The following is a 25,979-nucleotide window of genomic DNA, read 5'->3' on the forward strand; positions in this document are numbered from 1 at the left end:
CAAAATGCATAAATTGAGAACCAAAACCCACAATTTGCAACCAAAAGCCTTTCCCCAAAGCACAATCCTATTTCTCAGCTGCCGATTTGTTTTCTCGCCATTCTGAAATCCTGTTTTTGAGTTGCAGTTTTATTTTGAAACTGTCTTTTTGAGTTGCGCTTTTATTTTTTGAGTTGCGCTTTTATTTTTTGCGATTTTGATTCTAAAACCTGTCGACACGTAAAAACAGTGACATGTCAGTCAAGGGGAGGGAAGGCGGGACATCCCTGATATCCAGAAGCTCATTGGCTACCGAATAAGACCGAGTCTTACGTCAACAGACCAGTTTAGAATGTGCCGGTAAGTTTCTCATGTTTTTCATATCTTTTACTATATTAAAAGATCAAAATTGTACTTTATTTAACCAGAGGACGCCAGCACATTCAGATGAGGAGCTCCCCCAGTAGCTGCTAGTGAAAAAAGATGTTAGAAAGTTAGATGTTGCATGACAAACTATCACCATTGTTCTCCTGTGTTAGCATGCTAGCTAGCTCAATGCTAGCGGGGTTTCCAGCTCTTTTCATGACTTTTGTGGATTAAACAAAGTACATTTTTTACCACAGTGTCAGGATCGGTCATGTAAACCTGGGAATAATTGTCCGTGAATTGTCACTAGGGTTAATCAAATACGTTATAACCTATAAGGTTTCTCAATATTTTTCAGGGTTTACAGACAGAGGGAATTATTGAACAGAGAAACAATATTGCTGTGCCATATTATTCAAAATGTATGCGTCTGCACTATGCAGACTGGCAGAAGTCCGGTATTCGAGTGAACCAGAGCAGAGTAAATTGTAGCAGACCAGCAAAAACGTGTTTTATTCCACTTAAAATTATTCCAGTATTAGACATCAATAGAATTATTAGTATATTTAATTGGGTGGTGGTTTTAAAATTGACTAATGCTGTATGTCTGTTGTTTTCTATAAGGGCCGTTGTTATGCATACCATAACAAAAAAGGCAGGAATACTGAGGCAGCTACGACGTGGATGTCTACATCTTCTTTAAGGTAATGAAAAAAAATTTAATCTTAATTTTTCTCTTCTTTTTTTGGTTAATTAACTTTGCTGTTTTTGTTTCTTTCCAGATGCAGGCCCCAAAGATGTCCCAGTGTGATGCAAAGGCTGTCCAGCAGGCTCACAGACATCTCCTGTCAACTGAAAGAGAAGCCTTTAAGATAGTTGTCCATTTCGACCACACTGTCTGCTTCCCATTTCTTAGTGCCTGTACGAAAACAGTGACTTTTCCACCTCAAGTCTTTTAAGGAGTTTTAAAAACAGTTATTTTAATTTCTCTGAATTGTGGTTCAGAATTTCACAGAACCTAATGCACTTGACTCTGTGTTTCAAAGATCTTTGCAAAACCATCAGTCTTTTGTACAAAACACATTTAATGGTCAAACATTAAAAAATGAAGCTTTACAAAATACCAGTGGTGATTATTAGCCATTTATTTTCTTAAGGGGGGCAGTATTTTGTAAGGCAGATGAGATCTGTTCACATTGTTAGTTTTTGTTACATCCTGCTGTGATGACATGCATAGATCAGTACATAAATGTTAATGTCTTGGCCATGGTTTTCTGATGTCCCACAAGGGTTGAACAGGTCTGAGAGGAGAGAGGACAAGCCACAGAGGGAACAACAACTCCAACAGTTTCCTGCTCTGCCTGGTTTAAGTTAGTCTGTCGTCCAATGTCCACAGCATCCTGCACACAAAGAAAAATGTATTTAAGACAGTTAAAATGAGTGTGTGTGTGTGTTTATATTTATATATATATACACACACACACACACACACACCTTAATTGCTACTCAGTAGCTGCATATTGTGAAAGGTAACTTCCTGTGTTAACCTGCAATCTTTAAGGTTGAGAAAATTATTTTGGAATACAGTTCAGAATCAGAAAAACTTTATTGATCCCACCTGTGGGAAATTTGCTCTGGTACTTCAAATAAAAATTGTGTTTCTTTTATTTATTTATTTTAAATAGGGATTAACTTGATCCCAAACTAGGAAAGGTGTCACTTTCTTGCAGCAATATGTTGCTTTGTTGTTCAATCCATCTGTGTAATCCCTAAGGAAATATTGAAAAACCTTATATATACACATGAATGTACTTCTTATAAAACTATTTGAATAACCATAGTGACAATCCACGGGCAATTATTCCCAGGTTGACATGACTGATCCTGACACTGTGGTAAAAAATGTACTTTGTTTAATCCACAAAAGTCATGAAAAGAGCTGGATACCCCGCTAGCATTGAGCTAGCTAGCATGCTAACACAGGAGAACAATGGTGATAGTTTGTCATGCAACATCTAACTTTCTAACATCTTTTTTCACTAGCAGCTACTGGTGGAGCTCCTCATCTGAATGTGCTGGCGTCCTCTGGTTAAATAAAGTACAATTTTGATATTTTAATATAGTAAAAGATATGAAAAACATGAGAAACTTACCGGCACATTCTAAACTGGTCTGTTGACGTAAGACTCGGTCTTATTCGGTAGCCAATGAGCTTCTGGATATCAGGGATGTCCCGCCTTCCCTCCCCTTGACTGACATGTCACTGTTTTTACGTGTCGACAGGTTTTAGAATCAAAACCGCAAAAAATAAAAGCACAACTCAAAAAATAAAAGCGCAACTCAAAAAGACAGTTTCAAAATAAAACTGCAACTCAAAAACAGGATTTCAGAATGGCGAGAAAACAAATCGGCAGCTGAGAAATAGGATTGTGCTTTGGGGAAAGGCTTTTGGTTGCAAATTGTGGGTTTTGGTTCTCAATTTATGCATTTTGATTCGCAGATTTGGGGTTTTGATGCGCGGTTTTACTGTTTTGATGCGCAATACTTTAGGCTATATTTTGACACCATACTATTGGGTGGTTTAACCGCAACCGTAATCCTAACCTTAACCCTTCCTCTATGTCCGTGCATCCACGACAAAAGTTCAGGGCTGGCTGCACGTAATTTTCAAAATACGTGCAAATAGACACTTTCTTAAAAAAACTAAGGTCTTATTGTTTGTTTTTATTATTTAATTAATACTGTTAACAGGTTAAAGAACCACTCCAATGAAAATAGTGTTTTTGGCATTTTTAACATATTGTGGCGTTTTTCTGATGGCGGGGGACATTTATAAAGAAAATTACGCTCAAAATTGCATATTTCGTTATTTAAAATGGTTTTAAATCAGGAACAGAGGAAAGGTGCTGTTTGAAAAAGTTTGTAGTTTGCAGGCTTGGGGGGTATTCCCAAAAGCAGGTCATGTGAGTTACCATGGTAAGTTTGAGGCTTAGGAAGCGTATAACCTCAGCTTTTGGTTCCAAAAATGGAAGTATGTTTCAGGGTATATCAAGTGGCCATAGCAACTCGTGCTTTGAAAATAACCTGGTCTGGAGCAGGTTTAGATTAGTTGGTTTCAGAGAGGTAAAGGAGCATGGTGTGTCCATTGAAGATGATTAAGTGGATGAAGAAGCTCAGATAATACTTTTTCCACCATGAGAGGGTGATGAGACCACGTATGGATGTTGGAAAGATAAACTTGTTTACATTGATCAACTTAATTATTTGCTTCGGTTAAGATAAATAATTTTTTTTAGTTCAGTCAACCTAAAAATAAAACATAGTTATCAGACATTTATTTGACTTTTATTCAAATTAATTCAATTAAGTAGGTGTAACTTTGGTGCAGCTGTTAGATTGGCAGCGCAAGGAATTGTGGGATACCATTCCCTTTGCCTGTCTGGACGGATTTGTGTTTAAGTGTGGATTTTTGACCAAATGTGTTTAGCTGTTTAGCTGTTTTACTGTGTTTTGCCGAGTTATTTTACCCTGTTATGTTTAATTCTTTCTGCACCATGAGTGAGAGGGAGGACGGAAGAGAATGATGAGCTTATTTAGCACCTCTAGTGGTGATTTGAATCACAACAACTTAAGTTGTTAAGAGCTATAATAAATGAATACATTTTTCATATTGCAAATCCACATTGAATCATTGATTTTAATGTAAAAAAAAGAGAATACCTGTGGGCTCAAACTCAGACATATGAGAGATCAAGAATTACAATAAATTAAGATGGAAAAACATTTAATTGAATTGGAGTAAAATTACATTTAGTTTGATAAATTTGTAAATTTGAGTTGTATAAAGAATTATTGAGTCGGATAGACATAAGAAATTAGGTTGAATAAATTTTACTCAATTAATTGTTACCAATTGAAGTAATTAATTTCAAATCTTGGCTAGAAATGGCAGAATCGTAATTAAAAGTCTTTATTTTAAAATTATTCCCAGTGTTCCCAATTCTTGAATGAAATGTTTTCCATTAAATTGACAAACATGACTGCGACAGACTGGCGATCTGTCCAGGAGGTCCCCTGCCTTCGGCCACAAGTGGCTGGGATAGGCTCCGGGAGCCCCGTGATCCTGAAAGGGAATAATGAATGAATAAATGAATGACAAACATGAAGAGTTTATGATCTCTGTCCTGTTTTTAACCTATAGTGAATACATTATGTGTGGATACATTAAAACAGATACCCCCTTAAACTGTAAAGATCTGTTACAAATTATATACTCGATTAAAAAGGCTTGGCCATATGGCCAAAAAATATAATCTGATTTTTTTTTCACACCAAATTCGATTTCTGATTTTAATAATTTTTTTCTTTCTCCTTTTACGCTCTTAAAATTGTCAATGACAGAATATGTTTAACAAAAACTATTTTATTTAAAATTTTCTTTGCAAGTTGACCTGAATTCAAAATCAACTAAGTACAAACTGTAAAAATGCTTTTTTTGTGAGCTGCCGCTAGTAAGCATCTGTTAGAGAGCAGCACTTCTCCACTCGACTGTTTAATCAGATTTGTCGTACTTCCACTTTTGGTTGCAACAGCCTTCAAACAGATATTGCAGCGTGTGGTTTGTTGCTACAATTCTCAACTCACAAAACCGAACGAGTTCCATAGAACTGATTAGAACCAGAACCAGATTCCCTGAAGTATGTTGCAGACATCTGTTTCTGCAGTTAAAATGTAGTCTAGCTGGGTTTTTCTTTATTTATTTTTCTTTAACTGAAATTTTGGTTTTTGTTTGGTAAACTTTTGTCACTAAATGTGTTAAAACCTTTTCAGTAATTTAATATAGGTCTTTGAAACGGGATCCATGTTTGTTGGGAACTTAAAAGATGTTCACATTTTATTTTGGAAAACTTGAGAGTTGAGAAATATTTGACATAATCTTTAAAATAAATTTTTTTGAACTCTTTTTCTTGTCTTCTTATGATAAATTTTGTATCTATACTATTTTTGAAAGCAAATGTTTTTTTTTTCCAATTGCTCTTGGTCATAAGTTTTAGGTTCTTTTTTCTGTTACCCCCTCCATTTGTTTTGTAGTTTCTCCCATTTTTAATTTTTATTTTGGACATAGATGTGAGCATAACATAGACCTTTGATAAAAGTAGCAATTTGGATCATTTAAAAGTTAAATTTACTTTACAGCTTTGACTGTTTAGAATGTAATTTATCTCTTCAGACTAAAAAGGGCGTTTTCACAAGAATGATAAAATGTTTATCTCGACCCACCAATCATTGTAATAAAAACATAACCAGCCATAATAACAACAAAACTTTACCAGCAGAAGTGGGAATAACTTACTGGAAATCTTTATGGGAAAGCTCTATTCTGGATAAAATGTAGGTGCATCCTAATAAATGTGACTTCATTAAATTAAAAAAACGGACGTTTTGGATGTTTAGTCCACATGTTCATCAAATATTTCTAAATGGATCTGTTATAAAAACTGGTATAAAACAATTAGAGATATTGCTGCCTCCTTCAGCTCTAGGTGAGTGTTTTGACAGCAAACCAAAGGGTTTGTTTGGAACCAAGGACTTTGGTAATGTGAGTCACACTTTTGCTGCCATCACAAGTGTGTTGTCCGCTGTGATGTTGTAGTAATATAAAAATATGTATATGTAATGCCTCAATCCTAATGGTATTTTCTAATATCGATTTTTTTTCATTTTGAAATGATTTTATAATGGTATGGCTTGCCTCTGACACATTGATGTTGGTGGACCATAGAAATAATAATCGATTTGTCGATTAAGTTGATTAATCCTTACCCCCCTCCTTTTTTGAAGGTTGATTATCGGCATAAAATGACCCAAAGAAAAGCTAGGAAGAATGAACTTTATTTAGGAAACCTTTTAAAGTGGATTATTGAATCACCAGCCTGTATTTAAGGTTAGAAATTTCTTCCCATCTGTGTATCCCAAAGTTTTCCCTCCTGTTTTGAATGTTGAGTTTCAGGCCCCGCTTTTCTTGTGCTTGTTTTGCTGCTGTCTGGAAGAGCTTTGCTAGTCAGCTGTCTAAACACTCCACATTCAGAATGTGTACTTCACTCTGAGTCTCATCCATTCCCCCGGTGAGAGAATACTCTGGTTTCTCTGTGAATTTATCTCAAGTGAACCGTAACTGAATTTAAAAGTCTACTTTTTGTTAAAAAACCCACCATTAAAGTGGAACCAAAAAGTCGAAAATACTATAATGTAAACACTTGTTATTCTACAGAGAAATTATGTTGGTTTTGATAATAAAGAACTCGATTCCACACTATGTGATTTAGTAAGAAAGCACTGAAACTGATCTGATAATTGTTCACTCTGACCTCTACAAACAATTGAAACAGCTTTGGCAGCTTTTACTGCAGCTGATTGGACCTTCTAGGTGTAATCAATAACTCAGATTGGGCATTTATCCCAAATGATTAAACTCCGTTTTGAAGGCAAAAAAAAAACTTTTCTGGCTCAGGTTTAGACTTGGAGAAACAGAGAAATCGTTATAGGAGCACATGGTCAACGTCATTGAACTTATTCTGTTCACTGCTACCAAGCACCAACAAGCTATTGTTTTTGCAAAAGTTGCTTCCTCTTTTATTCAACATGCAGTGTCCCTTCGCGCTGTTATTAAAGGCTTAGTTTTTTTCCATCATCACGTCCTTCTTAACACAATAGACCAAAAATAGCATGTGTTATTGCAGTAAAGGAGAAGAATGAGCAAGCAGCTAGTATGAGGACGAATAGCTGCATGATGTGGTGTGCTGTGGTGTGCTGTGGCTTGCTTGCTCTTTTCCTGTTTTTGGCCTTATTTCACATTTGCCTACATGTATGTCTGTATGTTCGGTTTCAGATTGTGAGGCGAGACATTGTGCCTGACAAAGCCTTAGTGGCCATGAAAGGAAAGAAGAATGGATGTTAAGGTAGAGGATAGGAAGAATTTGAGGTTAATGATGGGAAGAGAAAGCAGTGGGTGCTGACAAGGCAGTGAAAAAGTCAGATACAGACCACACAAATGCACCCATTGCTCTTTGTCTTATAGTCCCTACTCTGTTTAATTAGTTATTTACTGTTGTGAGTTAGGAGTCAAGTCTCTGTTTGCCTCTCGGTCCGCCTTTCACTTCCTTTACTCAGTGTACTCCATTCATACGTCAGTCTCAGCAGCATTCCCAGACACTAAACAATGAGTTGTCACTGTTCAACTCTGAAAAGGTCCGTTCATCATGCACTGTCACAGGACTTATAAATATACTGGGACATCAAGTGACTGGATCCAATTATTTACCGTCACGTTTTATCTTCATCATTGAATCTAAAAGTTTTTAAACGGATATCCTGACATGTCAGCTTCCCTAAAATCTGATCTTATGTTACTTAAAGGGCCTATATAATGCTTTTATTTAAGCCTTTCAAAGTAAACTATATCCATATTAACAATAATATATTACCTTTAGCGCACTAAAAAATGATTTTTTTGAATGAAATTAGTTATTTTCACAGCTCTTTTTCCTACCCAGAAGTAAGACGATTCAACCTCTAAGGCACCATCTTTTATGTGGGTTCCACATTTCATGACGTCAACCTGGAGCTGAACTGGGCAGTGCGTCTGTGTTTCGCCCAAGAAAACAAAAACATCCAAACTTTTGCAAAGATGGATGTGCATATTGTGCAGATAAAATGAAAGCGTTTTGCTCATCACTGATAGAGAAAGTGTGTGTTAGCCTTGGGACAGTGCTGGCAGCGCAGACTCTTCCTGGAAGTGGTGGTTCCTTACTGTCATAAGTATGAATGTGAGAACCCACTCGTTTTCGTGGAATGGGAAGGGCTGTTGCTCAGAAAGCAGGTTTTTAGAGGAATGCTCTGAGATAGGTGAATGGATCACTTATACATTTAGCCCTCCAAACGGAGAGTTATGGAAAAATAGTGTCTTCTAATTCGGACATTACCACCACTTGATTACGTAATGTATAGTCCGTCATCCACATTAGTTCGTAGCTGCCAGCGCTCAGAAATGGTTGAAATCAGTTTAATTACTTTAAAAAGTCATGCTAAAACAAAAAAGTGATTACCGGTACTTGCATTTACATGTAGACTTCTGTGCCTCAGAGCACACCCACGTGAAGAAATACGTTTCTTCTCCACGGAAAAGCACGACGCGGATCACCCTCGCAGCATAGGGATACAAATCCCTCTGCCGCGAAGGTTTCCCCTTCAAAAAAACATTAAGGACCCCCCTAACCCTCCAAATGCCTCTACAATTGGGGGTTGGAGAGAAGTGGAAGGGATAGAGAAAGAATTTGGGTTCGACTTCAGACTCAAAAAGTTAATTTTGCATGATATAGGCCCTTTAAAACATGCATATTTTAACATTTTTATATATAGTCTTCAAACAACGACACTTTTTTTTATGTTCAAATGACTTGCAAACAAGACTAGCATTATTTGTTGTTTGCTGGAATCTTAGACCTCAAACCAGGGGTTGACATAGCCCAGAAATTTGCACTGGCCCACAGGGCCAGTAGTTTTTGAAAGTTACTGGCCCGACACCGCGCACAGCGAGACCCGCCGCTCCGCAGGTGCTTGCAACTTTAGGGGGGTCCGGGGGCATGCCCCCCCGGAAAATTTTAATATGGTGCAATTTGGTGCATTCTGGTGACATCTAGCACTTATTTCTACACTTTTCAATGACTAAAAATAGAGCATATCAAACTTAAATCTGCTCTAGTCTGTTTCAGATGTTTGGAAGAGAGCGCTGCAGTGTAGTAGTTAACACTAGTTAAGAAGTTTTCATGCTGCTTCTAATCACTGCTATTTCACATTTGTTCCTAATCAATAGTTAAGAAGTTTTATTGACTTTTTTGCCCTGACTGCCTTAAGGTTCTGCTTTTTGTTACTGTTGCAAAGTTACATTTACTTTTTAGTTACTTTAGTTACCTAATTAAATTAAATAATTGAAAAATTAAATACAATTAAATTACTGAGATCATTCAGCTAACTAGAAATACTTACTGCTTACAGTGTTGTAAAGAAAAACAAAATTAAGTGGTTTGACCTTATACTCCATTTGAGTCTGAGATTCAGGTATTTTGAGTTGCCTTTGATTCTTTGACATTCAGCTTAAAGCTTAGTGCATACAGTTTCATCTTCAATGCATTCATTAAATATCTTGCTGTCCATAGTACTAATTCCACCCGTCACTCCATCTAACATATTCCTATCTATTCCTGCCATGTCTTCCACATCTCTGACATGCTTTAGTCTCTCTTCAGTGACGGTGTCGGATTTATGATCATCGCGGTGAAAAACCACCAGGGGGCGCGCTGATATGTGTGTCAGTTTAAATATATCTGCCTAAAATGTAATAATAACCCACTGGCTTGTTCCTTCGTTGTTGCTGTTTAACATTGTTTAGTATTGAATTGTTACATTCAATAAAGTTTGGAAAAAAAAATTGACTGAGCGCGTGCCGCGTGGTGCTCGGCAGTGACAGCCGCGCGCAGGCGGGAGAGGAGGAGAAGAGTGATAAAAGGTTTCCCATAGAAACCCTTGAAGTCTGAACACAGGACTAGCAGAAAAAGTGAATTATAAAGACGAGGTAAATCTACACGTTTTCGCAAAATATACTTTATTGTAAAAGGTGAAAAATGTATTAATTGTTAGATATTTTAGTGGCCCGAGCGGACAAGTAAAAAATAAAGTCTTGTGGTCCGTACTGCTCGAAAAACAGGACCGGGCCAGCGGACAAATGGCTATGTCGAGCCCTGCAAACAGTGAATAGCATTCACAAATGGTAATAACAAAAAACTGTGTACGAAGCAACCAAAGTAAATTAAATTTAGCTATGAAAGCACAGTGTGGCAATATTTTTTTCACAATTCTCCTAGGTCATCTTTATTTTCTATGAAACATTTTTTTCTAACAAATGAATGTCTTGCTATGTTCTTGCATAAAGTATATTAAATAAATGAACAATGATTTTATGGACACCAACCACATTTACATGCTTTCACTGTTTTATTGATTTCAATATTTTGTCAGTTAGACAGCAGCTGTAGATTCAGACATATTTGTCATACGCTGAAGTTAGGTCTAATATCAGAATGGGAGAGACTGAGGAGTTTTGCATAAACCTTTTAATAACTTATTTCTATTTACTCCAAATAGATTATCAATTACTTTTAAGGTTGTGTATTTTTCCCTCTTGCATGATATGATACACAGCTCAATACATGGTCCACCAATTATTACATAAAAGATTTATCAGGTGCAGCTCACGCGGACACAATGGTGGAGTCAGGGAGTGGCAGAATCAGAGTCTTTAATATAATTTCAGGAGGCCATCCAAAAGAGGAATCATTCAGGAACAAAAAAGCTCTAAGAACTCTGGAGAGATTAAGGCTGGATTGCTCACAGTGAAAGAAAGACAATCTGGCACTGGCTTGAGAAAAAGCACTGCTTATATAGGGAAGACAATGAGGCACAGGTGGAGCACATTAGGGAGGAAGCAGATCACACAGTAGGAACTGGAAATTAAGACAGAAAAGACAGGACTTCAAAATAAAACAGGAAGTGACAGCCAGAGGGCTAACTAGTCCTGACAGTACCCCCCCCTCCCACGGCCGACCCCGTGCGGCCCAGACCCGTGAGAGGTGCGGAAATCCCGGATGAGCTGGGGGTCCATGATATGGCGGGAGGGAACCCAGGACCGTTCCTCAGGCCCGTAACCCTCCCAGTCCACCAAGTACTGGCAACCTCTGCCCCGACGCCGTACCGCCAGCAGGCGGCGGACAGTATATACAGGGCCTCCACCAAGGATCCGGGGGGGCGGAGGTGGTACAGAGGATGGAACCAGGGGGCTTTCCCGCACCGGCTTGATGCGGCTAACATGGAAGGTGGGATGAATCCGAGAAGACCTGGGTAAGCGGAGTCTGACAGCAGAGCGATTAATTATTTTTGATACTGGAAATGGTCCAATGAATCTCGGAGCCAGCTTACGGCACTGCACTTTCAGCGGGAGGTCCCGGGATGAAAGCCACACCTTCTGCCCAGGCGAGTAAACCGGAGCTGGACGACGGCGGCGGTCTGCAGACTTTTTGTATGAGTGCGACGATTTCAACAGGGCTGCCCTCGCTCTGATCCACATGCCTTTACAACGACGCACCATAGCTGCTGCTGAAGGAACTGCAACCTCCTTTTCCAAGCTCTGAAAAAGAGGAGGTTGGTAACCAAAAACCACCTGAAAGGGCGTCAGGCCAGTGGAGGCAGAGGGTAACGTGTTGTGGGCGTATTCCACCCAGGGAAGAGATCTAGACCAGGACGAGGGATTCTGCCCAGACAAGCATCGCAGTCCCGTTTCCAGATCCTGATTCACTCGCTCTGTCTGGCCATTGCTTTGGGGGTGGTAACCTGAGATCAGGTTCGGCTCAGCACCTATCAGGACACAAAACGCTCTCCAGAATTGGGCAACAAATTGTGGGCCCCGGTCAGACAGAATGCTCTGAGGAAAGCCAAAGTCTTTAAACAGATGGGTGGTGAGGAGTTCAGCAGTCTGTTTGGCAGTTGGAAGTTTGGGCAGGGCGAAAAATTTAGTCATCTTGGAGAATCTGTCAACCACTGTAAGAACCACAGTGTTACCTTGAGATTCAGGTAATCCGGTGACAAAATCCACAGAGATCTCTGACCAGGGACGCTGAGGAATAGGCAGGGGTTGAAGGAGTCCAGCTGGAGGGGCATTTGAGGATTTCTGTTGGGCACAGACAGAACATGCAGACACAAACTCGGACACGTCTTTTTTCATATCTGGCCACCAGAACCTCTCTGTTACACGAAACAAGGTCCGTTTCACCCCTGGGTGACAAGATATCAGGGAGGAGTGCCCCCACTGTAGTACTTCACTTCTCAACTCCGGAGGAACAAACAGCCGATTAGGGGGCAATGCTGCAGGACTGGCGATGGACCTGTTGGCAGACCTTACTTTGGATTCAATGCTCCATGTGAATGCTCCCAGAACTCTTTCAGGAGCCAAGATGACAGACTCCTCCACAGGCAGGTCAGCAGAGGAATACATCCGGGACAGAGAATCTGGTTTTACGTTTTTGGATCCAGGTCTGTATGAAAGTATATAGTTAAATCTGGAGAAAAAGAAAGCCCACCTTGCTTGCCGGGGATTTAGACGTTTAGCTGTCCTTATGAATTCCAGATTCTTATGATCGGTCCAGATCAGAACCGGATGGACTGCTCCATTCTTCCAGTGCGACTTTGACTGCCAAAAGTTCGCGGTCCCCCACAGCATAGTTCCTCTCTGCAGAAGACAGCTTGCGAGAAAGGAAAGCACAAGGGTGAACTTTTCCGTCCTCACCTGACCTCTGGGAGAGGACAGCTCCAACACCAACATCGGAGGCATCCACTTCTACGATGAACTGTTTAGCTGGGTCCGGCAAGGTGAGGACGGGGGCTGTAGTGAAAGATGACTTTAAACGTTGGAAGGCGGCGTCAGCCGATGCAGACCACTGGAAGGTAGTTTTAGAGGAGGTTAGCGCATGAAGGGGAGCAGCCACCGAGCTGAAACCCTTGATGAACTTCCTATAGAAGTTTGCAAAGCCCAAGAACCGTTGGAGATCTTTCCTGGTGGTAGGGGTGGGCCACTTCAGCACACTATCCACCTTGGATGGATCCATGGCCAGAGACCCCTGCGAAATGATGTAACCCAAGAAACTGACCTGGTCCTTATGGAACTCACACTTCTCCGCCTTCACATAGAGGTTGTTGTCAAGTAGTCGCGTGAGGACTTCTCTTACTGTGGAGACGTGTTCGTCCAGGCTGGGGGAAAAAACCAAGATATCATCCAGATACACAAAAACCTTTTTATTTAACAGATCCCGGAGAACATCATTCACTAGAGATTGAAAGACGGCGGGGGCATTTGTGAGGCCAAAAGGCATGACCAGGTACTCATAATGTCCGATGGGGGTGTTGAAGGCCGTCTTCCACTCATCCCCCTCCCGTATTATGATCAGGTGATAGGCATTCCGTAGGTCAAGTTTTGTGAATATTTTAGCACCCTGCAGAATGTCAAAGGCAGAGGAGACAAGGGGAAGAGGGTACCTGTTTTTGATGGTTATGTCATTTAGTTGAGTGTAATCTATACAAGGTCTCAGAGACTTGTCCTTTTTCTCAACAAAAAAGAATCCTGCACCAGCAGGGGAAGAGGACGGCCGGATCAGCCCCGCCCGTAGCGAGGTCTTGATGTATTCTTCCATGGCAAGACGCTCAGGGATTGACAGGGAGAACAGCCTGCCTTTAGGGATGGGGGCCCCTGGGAGGAGGTCAATGGCGCAATCACCGTCTCTGTGGGGAGGTAAAGAGGTGGCATAGCATTTATTAAACACATCCTTTAAGTCATGGTAGCACCGAGGAACACCTTCCAGGTCTGGAGTGTCATCAGGATTTAGGTTAGGGGACACAGGGAAACAGTCACTAAAGCAGCTTTTCCCCCAGGACTTCACAGTTCCCATGGACCAGTCTATGTGAGGGTTGTGCCTGAGAATCCACGGGAACCCTAATATCAGAGGATGAGCTGCTGAGCGAAACAGGTGAAAGGTTATCAGTTCTGAATGTCCGTCAGGAAATGACAGAGTCACGGGAGGGGTCTTGTGCGTGATGTAGCAAAGCAATCTACCGTCCAGTGCAGTGGCTGTGAGAGGTACTGACATCTCAACTTCCTTTATGCGTAGTTTGGACGCTAGCGCATAGCTCATCAAGTTGGTGTCTGCTCCGGAATCTAACAGCGCACCCTGAGCGGATGTGGAGGTGTCTGTGGTGAGCGTGACTTGCGTTAATTTTCTGGGTACAGAGATCCTGGACTGGGTTGCACTCACCATGACGGAGGAGGTGTTGGTGGAAGCAGCTCCCCTGATAGGGCAGTTGGCGATCAGGTGTCCCAGCTGAGCACAGTAGAGGCAGCGACCCTCGCTGAAACGCCGTTGGCGTTCTGCTGGAGTTAGGCGGGTGTGACCCACTTGCATGGGTTCAACAGCATCAAGAGGCGGAACAGCCCCTGAGCATGATGGTTGGAGTGCAGGGGCGTAGGGCAAACTTGGAGGTCTGGAGAGAGGGGCAGATAATCTCCCACGTTGACGCTCTTGTAAACGTTGATCTATTCTGGACGCCAGCGAGACCAGAGCATCCAGCTCTGGGGGGAGGTCGAGAGGAGCGAGATGGTCCTTTAAACACTCCGACAATCCTGTGTAGAAGGCATCCACTAGCGCCGGCTGGTTCCATCCACTATCAGCAGATAGAGTTCTGAACTCAATGGCATAATCCATCACTGATCTTCTACCTTGTTTTATGTTCACAAGAGCTTTGGCAGCCTCTCTTCCAGGGACAGCAGAATGGAAAATCTGTCTGAAAGTCTCTAGGAATAAAGGCAGCGAGTTGCACACAGCGCTGCGCCGGCTCCATTCCGATGTGGCCCACGCCTTGGCTCGTCCAGACAGGTAGGATACGATGTAGGCAATTTTGGCTCTGTCCGAAGGAAAGGCGTGGGATTGGAACTCAAAATGGAGCTCACACTGCGTGAGAAAAGAGCGACAGTCTCCTGAGTCCCCGGAAAAGCGCTCTGGACTGGATAGTCTAACAGGGCGGGGCTCGGAAGGTCCGGGGAACGTAGTAGCTGTCTCAGAGGGAGCAGAGGGAGTCACGGAGGAAGAACACTCCGAAACGTTCCGATTCTGGAGCGCCGTGGTTACGTCAGAGAGCTGCGTTGAGAGTGATAACATGGCGGTGGCAAAATCATGGCGAAGCTGTGCGAGCTGTTGGTCTTGCTGGGTTATTCTCTGACCTTGTGTTCCAAGCGCTGCGAGGAGACGTTCTGACTCCGATGTATCCATGTTATGGCCAGATTGTACTATCAGGTGCAGCTCAGGCGGACACAATGGTGGAGTCAGGGACTGGCAGAATCAGAGTCTTTAATATAATTTCAGGAGGCCATCCAAAAGAGGAATCATTCAGGAACAAAAAAGCTCTAAGAACTCTGGAGAGATTAAGGCTGGATTGCTCACAGTGAAAGAAAGACAATCTGGCACTGGCTTGAGAAAAAGCACTGCTTATATAGGGAAGACAATGAGGCACAGGTGGAGCACATTAGGGAGGAAGCAGATCACACAGTAGGAACTGAAAATTAAGACAGAAAAGACAGGACTTCAAAATAAAACAGGAAGTGACAGCCAGAGGGCTAACTAGTCCTGACAAGATTCAACTAACTTTGTGGCAAAATGATATATTCCGATTCTTTAGCTAAATGGATACAATGTAGATATACTGCAGTGTTTTTCAACCAGTGTGCCGCGGCACACTAGTGTGCCGTGGGAGATGGTCAAGTGTGCCGTGGAAAATTGCCCTCATTAACTGATCTAAAAGCAATTACCATCTCCAGGAAATCAGCTCTTTGTTCATCCAAACAGGTCCTGATAAAACACTGAGTAGTTAGGAATATAAACGATCATAAAATACTTTTTTCGTTGTGTTTATTTGATTCTATTAAAGACATTTTGATAAGAATGACGGTAACGCGAAATAGCTGCAGCTATAACTGTGTAAGGAAAAGTCCCGCAGCTTTTACTGTCTCCACGACTCCACCAATCATTCTTGAAGGCTTAATCACATGTCATCAGTCTGACCAATCAGAAGTGGTTAAAGTCTCCACTTCCTTGTTCCAATTTAGCTCATAACTCAGTCAGTTCCGACAAAAACACCAGCTAAAGCTCGTCTTTAGCGGTGTAACTTTCCACAGAATCCGGTATCAGACCGTGGAACAAGTGAACAAAACCATGAAGCTCAGAGACGCGAGTCTTTCTGCCGTTTTCTCGCAGTTTTCACACTACATCTCCCATGATGCATTGGCTTAAAGGGACAGCGTCTTGAAAACACAACGACATACAGTTTGTATGTAACTTAACTTTTATTACATCTTTTAGAAAAACATCTGCAACTTCCTGCTTTTTCTGCCACAATTATCACAAAAATGCACGTCAGATTGCCGGGGGGGGGGGCTGTAGATCAAAACAGACTATGAGTTTCTGCTTTTTTTTTTTTTTTTTTGGGATGCTGGTGTGCCGCGGGATTTTTGTCAAGGTTAAAGTGTGCCGTGGCTCAAAAAAGGTTGAAAAACACTGATATACTGTATATTATTCATTTGGCATTTGAAACGATAAATACGCGTTTTTTTAACAGAGGAACTCTCTTTTTTTTCTTCTTACTGCACCTTTTTATTTTTAGCAACAAACACAAAATGTATATGACAGAACAACTTCAAACATTTAAAACTGGCATGTTGGGTCTTTTAGACTGTGTTTTATTCTTTGTTGCTTAAAAAAAGGTATGTCACATATGGGCGTAAGGATTATTCAACTTATTGATGACTCGATTTATTTTCTAGGGTCCAACCACCTCAGTCTGTCTTTCTTAATTGAATCAACCTATACCATTATAAAATGATTTCAAAATGAAAGAAATTGATCATTTTAATATTGGAAAATACGATTTGGATTGAGGAACCGTAGATTTATTTTACTCTAACATAAAAATGTCCAAGTGCATCACAGCGGACAACACGCATGTCCCTCATTCCAGTCCAATGTGTGGAAACACTTTGAATTTAGCAAAGATGTGACCATGCGATGAAGTAAAATGTTTTAATAATGTTCCCTTTGGATTATTTTGATGTGGAAAAACAACAGTGGGCTGAACCTTAGGAAACTAAAATGTAAATGAATTTGACATTCATTCTTGTTTACTTGTTTGTTTTTTTGCACACATTTCCAGGGCTCGACATAGCCATTTGTCCGCTGGCCCGGTCCTGTTTTTCGAGCAGTGCGGACCACAAGACTTTACTTTTCACTTGCCCGCTCGGGCCACTAAAATATCTAACGGTTTATATATTCTTCACCTTTTTCAATAAAGTAAATTTTGCGAAAACGTGTAGATTTACCTCGTCTTCATAATTTAGTTTTTCTGCTAGTCCTGTGTTCAGACTTCAAGGGTTTCTATGGGAAACCTTTGATCACTTCTCCTTCTCTCCCGCCTGCGCGCGCGGCTGTCGCTGCCGAGCACCACGCGGCACGCGCTCACTACTTTTTTTTTTAAAAACTTTATTGAATGTAACAATTCAATACAAAACAATGTTAAACAGCAACAACGAAGGCACAAGCCAGTGGGTTATTATTACATTTGATTATAAATCCGACACCGTCACTGAAGAGAGACTGAAGCATGTCAGAGATGTGGAAGACATGGCAGGAATAGATAGGAATATGTTGGATGGAGTAGTGGGTATAATTAGTAGTATGGACAGCAAGATATTTAATGAATGCATTGAAGATGAAACTGTATGCACTAAGCTTTAAGCTGAATGTCAAAGAATCAAAGGCAACTCCAAATACCTGAATCTCAGACTCAAATGCAGTAGAATGTTAAACTACTTAATTTAGTTTTTCTTTACAACACTGTAAGCAGTAAGTATTTCTAGTTAGCTGAATGATCTCAGTTAGACCTGCACAATATGAGGAAAACTCGCGATATGCGATATCAGAGATTAAAATTGCGATAACGATATAATTTGCGGTATATAAACAAACAGCAAAATAACCAAATAACCATTCCCAGTTTAAAAATTATACTCCAAATGACCCACGTTGACATAGGTTACAAACATCTAACATAACAGGGCTTCATCTGATTGGTCAACAATGTGAAGGCGTCCATCCGATTGGTCAAATGCATTGAGGGATTTATTTGATTCGTTAAATGGTTCAAGCTGCCATTAGATTGTTTTAACACATTTAAGGTTTATGATTTATTGCGCTATTTGCCGTTAGAAGCACCATGAAAACTTCTGAACTAGTGTTACCTACTACACTGCAGTGCTCTCTTCAAAACATCTGAAACAGACTAGAGCAGATTTAAGTTTGATATGGTCTATTTTCAGTCATTGAAAAGTGTAGAAATAAGTGATGTCACCAGAATGCACCAAATTGCACCATATTAAAAGTTTCCGGGGGGGCATGCCCCCGGACCCCCCTAAAGTTGCAAGCACCTGCGGAGCGGCGGGTCCCGCTATGCGCGGTGTCGGGCCAGTAACTTTCAGGCAGGGCCAGTAAGTTTCAAAAACTACTGGCCCTGTGGGCCAGTGCAAATTTCTGGGCTATGTCAACCCCTGATTTCATTTACACTTGATTGTCTTGGGTGAATGGGTCTGTGACTGTAAAGCGCTTTGGGCCTTGTAGGTAGAAAAGCGCTATATAAGTATATGCCATTTACACCATTTACCATATTTACAACAAATTATGACATGAATTGAATCAATACAACTCTAGTTTCATGTCACAGTAATTTATTCAGTTATTGTTTGCAGTGCTGTGAATTGGGGCCGGTTTAGCTCGTGCTGGTTTGCGGCGCCTTCCGTCCGTGAAACCAGGGTTCGACTCCGGGCTGCTCCCTGTTCCCTTCTCTACCTCTGCCGGTTCCAAGCCCGGTTTGAGAAGGTTGCGTCAGGAAGGGCATCCGGCGTAAAACATTGCCAAATCTACCATGCGACTCGTTCGCTGTGGCGACCCCTGATGGGAGAAGCCGAAAGTGGAAGAAGAGTTTGCAGTGCTGTGAAAAAAGGATTATCTAGAGCAGTGTTTTTCAACCAGTGTGCTGCCGTGGGAAATTGCCCTAATTAACTGATCTAAAACATTTTCCATCTCCAGGAAATCAACTCTGTGTTCATCCAAACAGGCCCTGATAAAACACCGAGAGGTTAGGAATATGAAGAATCGTAAAATACTTTTTTCTTTGTGTTTATTTGATTCTATTAAAGACATTTTGATAAGAATGACGGTACCGCGATTTAGCTACAGCCTATAATTGTTTTAGGAAAAGTCCCGCCCCTTTAACTGTCTCCACCAATCATTCTTGGAGGCTCAATCGCACGTCATCAGTCTGACCAATCAGAAGTGGTTAAAGTCCTCACTTCCTTGTTCAGATTCTGCTCATAAAGTCTCTCGGTTCTAACAAAAATACCAGCTAAAGCTCGTCTTTAGCGGTGTAGCTTTCTGCGGGATCCGGTGTCAGACCGTGGAACAAGTGAACAAAACAATGAAGCTCAGAGACAAGAGTCTTTCTGCAATCGGCGGCTCTTTGCACTACATTTCCCATGATGCATTGGGTTAAAATGACAGCATCTCAGCGCACGAGTCGTTCTTGTTAAACGTCTTGAAACCACAATGAAAACACATCAAACAGTTTTTTCTATTGATTAAAATAAAACAGTAGTTCAGATACAAATCTTAAAAAGTGTTACTTCCTGCTGGACGGAGTCGGAGCTCTGACGTTTCTTTCTGCTGCAGACATTTTAAACATGGTCACTACACTGACAAATAAATACAAAACTCTGTTTTTTTATGGCAGTTATTTTAGCTGCTCCTTCTGGGTTTTACTCTGAGAGAATGGGGCCAGAATGGTTGAAAACGGCAGAATCCCGTTAGAACAGAACCGACACAAAGTCAAAAAGTCCATGTGTGCCTCCAAGCACGTCAATATGAGACAGAGACAGCTGACTGCAGCTGTTTGCATCAGCAGCTGTTTGATGGTAGCTTTGTCACGCTAAAATCAAACTTATCTCAGCAAAATCAAAGATAGGAAAAAAGTGAGATGACAAACAACGCATGCGGAAACATGTTTTGCAAAAGCAAAAAACTTTTTTGAAAGCAAAAAAAAATTTTTGAAAGCAAAACATTTTTTAACGCATAATAAAAAATAATCGAAGAGCAAATATTTAATATTTTCATTGGCAACTTAAAAGTTTTGTGTGCAACGTGGTGGCAGAAATATCCCTCTATAGTCTTTAAATGTATTTTGGTTCAAAGAAAGACAAAAAAATGGTTTTATAATACTTGCAAACTTTAGAGGTCTCTTGGACTTTACTACAAGAAAATTCCATCAAAATTACAAAAAACTTCTATGCTTTTTGGTTGTTTACATTCATTCTTTTATCAATGTTTGTTGGTTTTTTTGTCTTTACTATTGTAGAGTTTAGTAAAACTTCTAGAGTCAAAGTTTTAATCTACCGTAACTAGTATCACTTAATCACGTTTCTTTTTTCTTTCTTTAGAATCTGTAAAGAACAGAACAAAAACACACTGTTTTGTAAGACAAGATGTGTGCATCATGCACATGCAGTGCAATGCATCGCAGCTGCTAAATGACCAATTTTATCCGACTTTGTTAAAGTTGAAAAGCTTTTGAGGAAAATGAGTGGCAGCAAAGTGACTAAAATATCTACATCGTCTTTGGTGTAAATCAGTAGTTTTGTTCCCTGATTTTATGTTTTTTTTATGTTGTTTGTTTTTGAGTGGAGTTGTTTGTGTTATAAATATATTTTAAGGGTGGATTGCAAAGTAATAAAGTTTATTACATGTTTAGGCAGATAAGATGAGAGTGGGTGGCCTAATCTGTACTCTGAGTATGTCATGAGCATCTGTGGACGCAGTAGTTTGATGTTGGAAAAGAGGGATGATGTAACTCCTCTGCAGTATTTTGACTTCACTTTGTCTCTCACATTGTATTCAGATCACAACAATATTGTCAAAAGTATTTTTTCCTTCTAATCAGCCCGTTGTGTGTTATAGTTTTAGGAAACTTTGACAAATAAATGTGCATATTAGAGTGCTGCAAGTATCTCCATTTAATGCACAGACTAGTACTTGGTCAGCACTCATGGTCATGCTGTCAGCAGCATGCATCAGCAAGAGGTGCAGGATCACTGTGAAGACATTTAGTGAGCTTTTTCCCCGGGCAGTGTTGTAATGAGAAGGACTTTAGGGGTGAATGGATTAAAACAACTTCAATGTTCCTTCTTCCTATTGCACAATGTTTAAAGAAACATCATTTTTCTTGCAGTACATTTGAACAGCTGTGGTTGTTGGGCTTCGCAACATGATCAAAATGATGATCATGTTGTAGGTTTCCGACTCAACATCTTAAAGTTTCCTTGTTACATTCTAAATAACTGATTGGCCTTTCTATTATTTAAACATAAGATAATTTATAGAGTTTGGGTAATTTGAAATTTAAAACAACTACTTGCACAGATTCAATTATGCCCATTATTATGCAGTTTGAATGACGACCTTCTAATAAACTATTGATGCCACAATTCCTGATTTAAAACCAAACTGTATGTTACACCAATGAACTGAATCGTGAGGAAAGTGAATTGTTGCAATTGCATACTTTTGCATATGATTACATTGAACTTGAAAGTGTCAAACCCGTGTGTTGTGCTAAATGTAACTATTTAAAATTGTTTCATTAAATTACACCAGGTGTATTATAAGCCAACTAAAAGGGTTTTTCTTGATTGTTACTTTCTTATTAGCAAATAAAAAAGAAAAAAATGCATTTTTTAGGTTTTTTGTTTTGCTTTTAGCTTTTTTTCCGAAGTAAACGGTACTGTGAGCCCAAAAATCGAGGTTTTAATGAATCATGGGAAATTTGAATCCTTGGATTGTCATAATACACTGCTCCACATGCCCAATTGTCAGAAAACCAGGCTAAAACAGCAGTGAAATAACAGAAAGGAATGTGAAACTCACTCAACATTACAACTACTTATGACGTGGAACATGCTGTCTGTCATCTTTGCACAGATCTGTAGACTCATCTGGTGATTTCAGAAATGGTATAGTGGTTAGCGCTCACAGCAAGAAGGCTCTTGTTCAAATCGTAGCTGGGACTTTTGTGTAGAGTTTGTGTCCTCGTGCATGCACGGGTTTTCTCTGGGCTGTCTGGCTTCGTAATCTTACTTCAAAGCTTAATTAGTGACTCTTAATTATCCCTTTGGTGTGTTTTTGAGTGTGTGGCTGTCACTGTGTAATGTACTGACAAAACATGCCTGAAAGTAGCTGGGATAGGCTCCAACAACCCCATGATCCTGACCAGGAACAAGCAGAATTAGGAAAGGTTTTTATTTTTTATTTTTTGGAAATGTTGTAAATGCGTCTTTTGGAATTTTTTCCTACTATTGTCAGTACAAAGAAAATCTCTTTGTTCATAGGAATAATTCTTTTAGCTGGAGTTTCCTGCTTAAATAAATGATAAGTGATTAATTGTAGTGTAACTACTGAGCATGTCATTTATACAAAAAAGGTGAGGCAGAAAATCAAGGGCATTTTACCTATAAAATAGATGAAATAGCCTCTTTTTGACAAGACTTTATTGACCCACTCTGATGAAAATAGTGTTTTTGGTGTTTTTAATTGTTCTTGTGGCATTTTTACTATGGTGGAGGACATATATAAAAAAATTAGGCTTACATTTGCATTTCTGAGCAATTTTTTTTCTTCAAAACATTGTGTATCAGGCCAGAGAAAAATATGTTGGAATAAGCTTGTAGCTGTGACGTAGAAGCTACTATAGCAGGCCTCAAGCTGCCTGCACCACTTCATTCTGATGCATCCATTTGCAAATGACTAGATCCATGGCTAAAAACAGCATAATTATAATTATAGTTGAAAGACCACAGGGAACACTTTTTAAAATAGATCAAAAAGGATCAGAATGGGACTTTAAGCTTAATTAGTCATTTATCAAAACAAATCTACTTTTGAAAACTCATTTTACATCTAGTTTTCAACTGTAGTTTTGTTTTCAAAAAGAAATGGCTAAAACAAAATCATCTCAAACATTTAATCACGATGGATTTACTGTGTGTTTTCATGTCTGATGTATTTGGAGGTCAGATTCAAAAAGCACGATTAAATAGAGACATTCTGCAGCTCAGAGTCTCTAAGCCCTTCTAGCATTGCTTACGGTGTTGGAGATCAGTGGACAATAATCAGATTGTACAGGCGTACTCCAGACCTCTGGTAAATTTAATTGGTTACCGGTAATGCTTTTTGCTCACCCATTCACTCAAACAGCCCTGGTAGACTGGCTGGATCTATTTTAATTCAGTTCAGCAATCAAAACTAAACAGGTTTTGTTTTCCTCTGTAGGTTTACGTATTTTAAAGTGCTGGCAACAAGAGTGTGTTAAAATTAACAGGGAAACTCTTCGCTCTTGTTTCTGTGCTGTTCAGTGTTTTGTGTTCTCTTAAAATGCGATATACTGTCATGGCTTCATTGCAGGAGCTCCCTACGATCAAAGCACTTTGGTTAAGAGGAAAGTCTTGTTTACAGTTTGAAGTTTACTGAGGTTTGGGATAAATGACAGTGTCGGATGAGCTGTATGCTGGTTCTGGGCTGACGAAGAGTGGGGTCAGGTTGTATGGACTATAACTCGGTCAGTGATGGAAACAGGTAGACAAAGCGAGCCTGTTGTTTGTTTTGGTGCAGCTTTCTGTGGGAGGGCACAATCAACCCATCAGGAGAAGATGTGAGCCAAACCAAAACCTTATTTTCCTTGTGTATGCTCACAAATACATAACATATGATCTACATCTAGCTTTTTAAGGTCATGTTTGCTTTGTGATTTGGGGGAAAATGTTAGATTTGTACACATAGTTCTACCCAGAACATTTGTGTTTTCTTGGTCTTCATTTGAGTAAATCAGGGTTTTAATGTTTTTCAATGTACAAATGTTGAGGGTCTCCCAAAAATATGGACAATTGGGGACTTCCCTGATAGATCAGACATAAAGGTAAATTAGGGAAATTAAAGAGATTAAGTACATTTATTTCATTCTAAAAAAAAAAAAAAAACCTCCAACAAATATAGCTGTTAAATTAAGGCTGTTACAGACGCACTCCGATCATCTTTTGATCTATTATTAAAGCTTTCCCATTTTTAGTTAAAAATAAAAAAAAAGCTGTGTCGACAAGGAAACAAAGATGTTCATGGATCTAGTCGTCTACAAGTGGATGCATCAGAATGGAGCGGAGCAGGGAGCATGTGTCCCGCTGACACATCTGCGTATTTTTCTATGTTAAATAAGCTCTTTTTCCAAACGGCGTGTTTTTATCTGCTCCTGATTCACTATGATTTGAATCAAGAAATAGTCAGAAGTGCAATTTTGTGCTCAATTTTGTATACACTTGTCCTCCATCATTAGAAAATAGATGTTAAAAACACCAAAAACACAGTCTTTATCGGTGTGACTTTTAAATGGTCAAAATTGCTTGGTGGGTTTTTTTCTCTTCAAAATTCTACTTTTTATGAGTGTCAAAATAGGTTAAATACTATGTTACTTAGAAAAGTACAATACTTCTTTATTTATTTGGATTGTGTATCTTAGCTTTCAAATGAAGGACATTTGGGGAAATATAAGGAAGAAGCAGCACTAAAAAAGCTAATGATTCCTTTTAACTGAATTTTAAATGACAGGTCATAACTCCGATCTGGAAGATGGGAAGACAAAATCAGGAAGTGCCAATCAGTTGTTACATGTAACTATCGGTACTTCTATTTTTTTTAACCAACGCAAACATTTCTTCTTCCTTCACAGAAAAGTTGGTAGCATACCAGCGGGAGTTCCACGCTTTGAAAGAGCGCCTCCGTGTGGCAGAACACAGAACCCTGCAGCGTTCATCCGAGCTCAACAACATTCTGGAGCAGTTCAGGAGAGCCATTGCTGAAACCAACAGCAGCAAAGATGCCCTCATAAACTTCTCAGGTGACCCACACATTCAGACCGCTGTGTGCTGATTCGCTACAAAAAAACTAAATGGTTAAGATCGTCCGAAACTAAATCAGACTTTATAACCGCCTAATGAAGACTGAGTGAGTTATTTTACTCACAATAGCAATAAGTTACTAAATTAGATTTATTGACTTTAGTAAGAAGCATGGTCTTTTCTCACATGTTGGTTTCTTATGGCAGTTAATGTTTTACCATTTTAACTTGGTTTTGTTTGTGACATTTCAGTTAAGCAACATATATTCATTGTATTCTCTATTTCAATGTCAGATTGTGAAATTGTGGTTTAGAATAAAACATTTTCTCATTTTGATTCAAATAGAAAGAGAGACATTTTTTTAATTTCATAAAGATGAAATTAATGATTAATGCATGCATGTAGGTTGGAGGCTCATCAATTAATCATTGTCATAAATTTCCTTCCTCTTTTTTTTTCTTTTTTCTTTTCTCAGATGAAACACAGAAACTACTGAAGGAGCTTGCGTATAAGAAGCCTCTCCAGGTGCCGAACATCTACCACCACCTGCCTCACCTTCTCAACAATGAGGGCAGCCTACACCCGGCGGTGCAGGTTGGTCTGGGACGCACAGGAGGTGAGAAGTGAAAGCGCATTTATGAATGTAGCATAAGAGTGACACCCATGTTTTATGGTCCCTGTTGAATACACCAACGCTGGTTTCTCTGGTAAATGAAACCTCCAAACATCGCCATGACCCCGAGGGAAAAAAATCATGTCCCAACAAGCATCCAGCTTTACAAAACAAGTCCTTGTTGTGATTGATTGTTCTCCAGGGATTACGTTTCCAAAAAGTCCCTTATTGGATATGGAAACCGTCTGGTTTCGAGTCTGACATTTTCTGAGAGTTTTCTTTCAAAACACCAGCAAAGATTAAAAAAATACTCCCAGATGTTCAGTTCATCTA

The 25,979-nt window shown here is 39.9% G+C and overlaps 1 protein-coding gene and 2 long non-coding RNA genes across 3 annotated transcripts in view; 2 read left to right on the plus strand and 1 right to left on the minus strand.

The window, feature by feature from the left end:
* mgat4a (mannosyl (alpha-1,3-)-glycoprotein beta-1,4-N-acetylglucosaminyltransferase, isozyme A) overlaps positions 1-25,979 on the plus strand; it is a 44,969-nt gene that overhangs the window by 1,919 nt on the left and 17,071 nt on the right. Inside the window, exons 2-3 of the mRNA XM_004081582.3 lie at positions 24,865-25,032; positions 25,509-25,649. Coding sequence (XP_004081630.1) covers positions 24,865-25,032; positions 25,509-25,649 — 309 coding nt within the window. The remainder of the gene's footprint in view (positions 1-24,864; positions 25,033-25,508; positions 25,650-25,979) is intronic.
* Positions 291-1,466, plus strand: LOC111946724. Its single transcript, XR_002872455.1, has 3 exons — positions 291-339; positions 970-1,049; positions 1,128-1,466. It is a non-coding gene; the product is annotated as an uncharacterized LOC111946724 (long non-coding RNA).
* Positions 1,469-2,552, minus strand: LOC111946725. Its single transcript, XR_002872456.1, has 2 exons — positions 2,499-2,552; positions 1,469-1,745 (listed from the first exon to the last, which is right to left on the minus strand). It is a non-coding gene; the product is annotated as an uncharacterized LOC111946725 (long non-coding RNA).

This window comes from Oryzias latipes, chromosome 21 (genome assembly GCF_002234675.1).
Source record: "Oryzias latipes chromosome 21, ASM223467v1".
NCBI lineage: Eukaryota > Metazoa > Chordata > Actinopteri > Beloniformes > Adrianichthyidae > Oryzias > Oryzias latipes.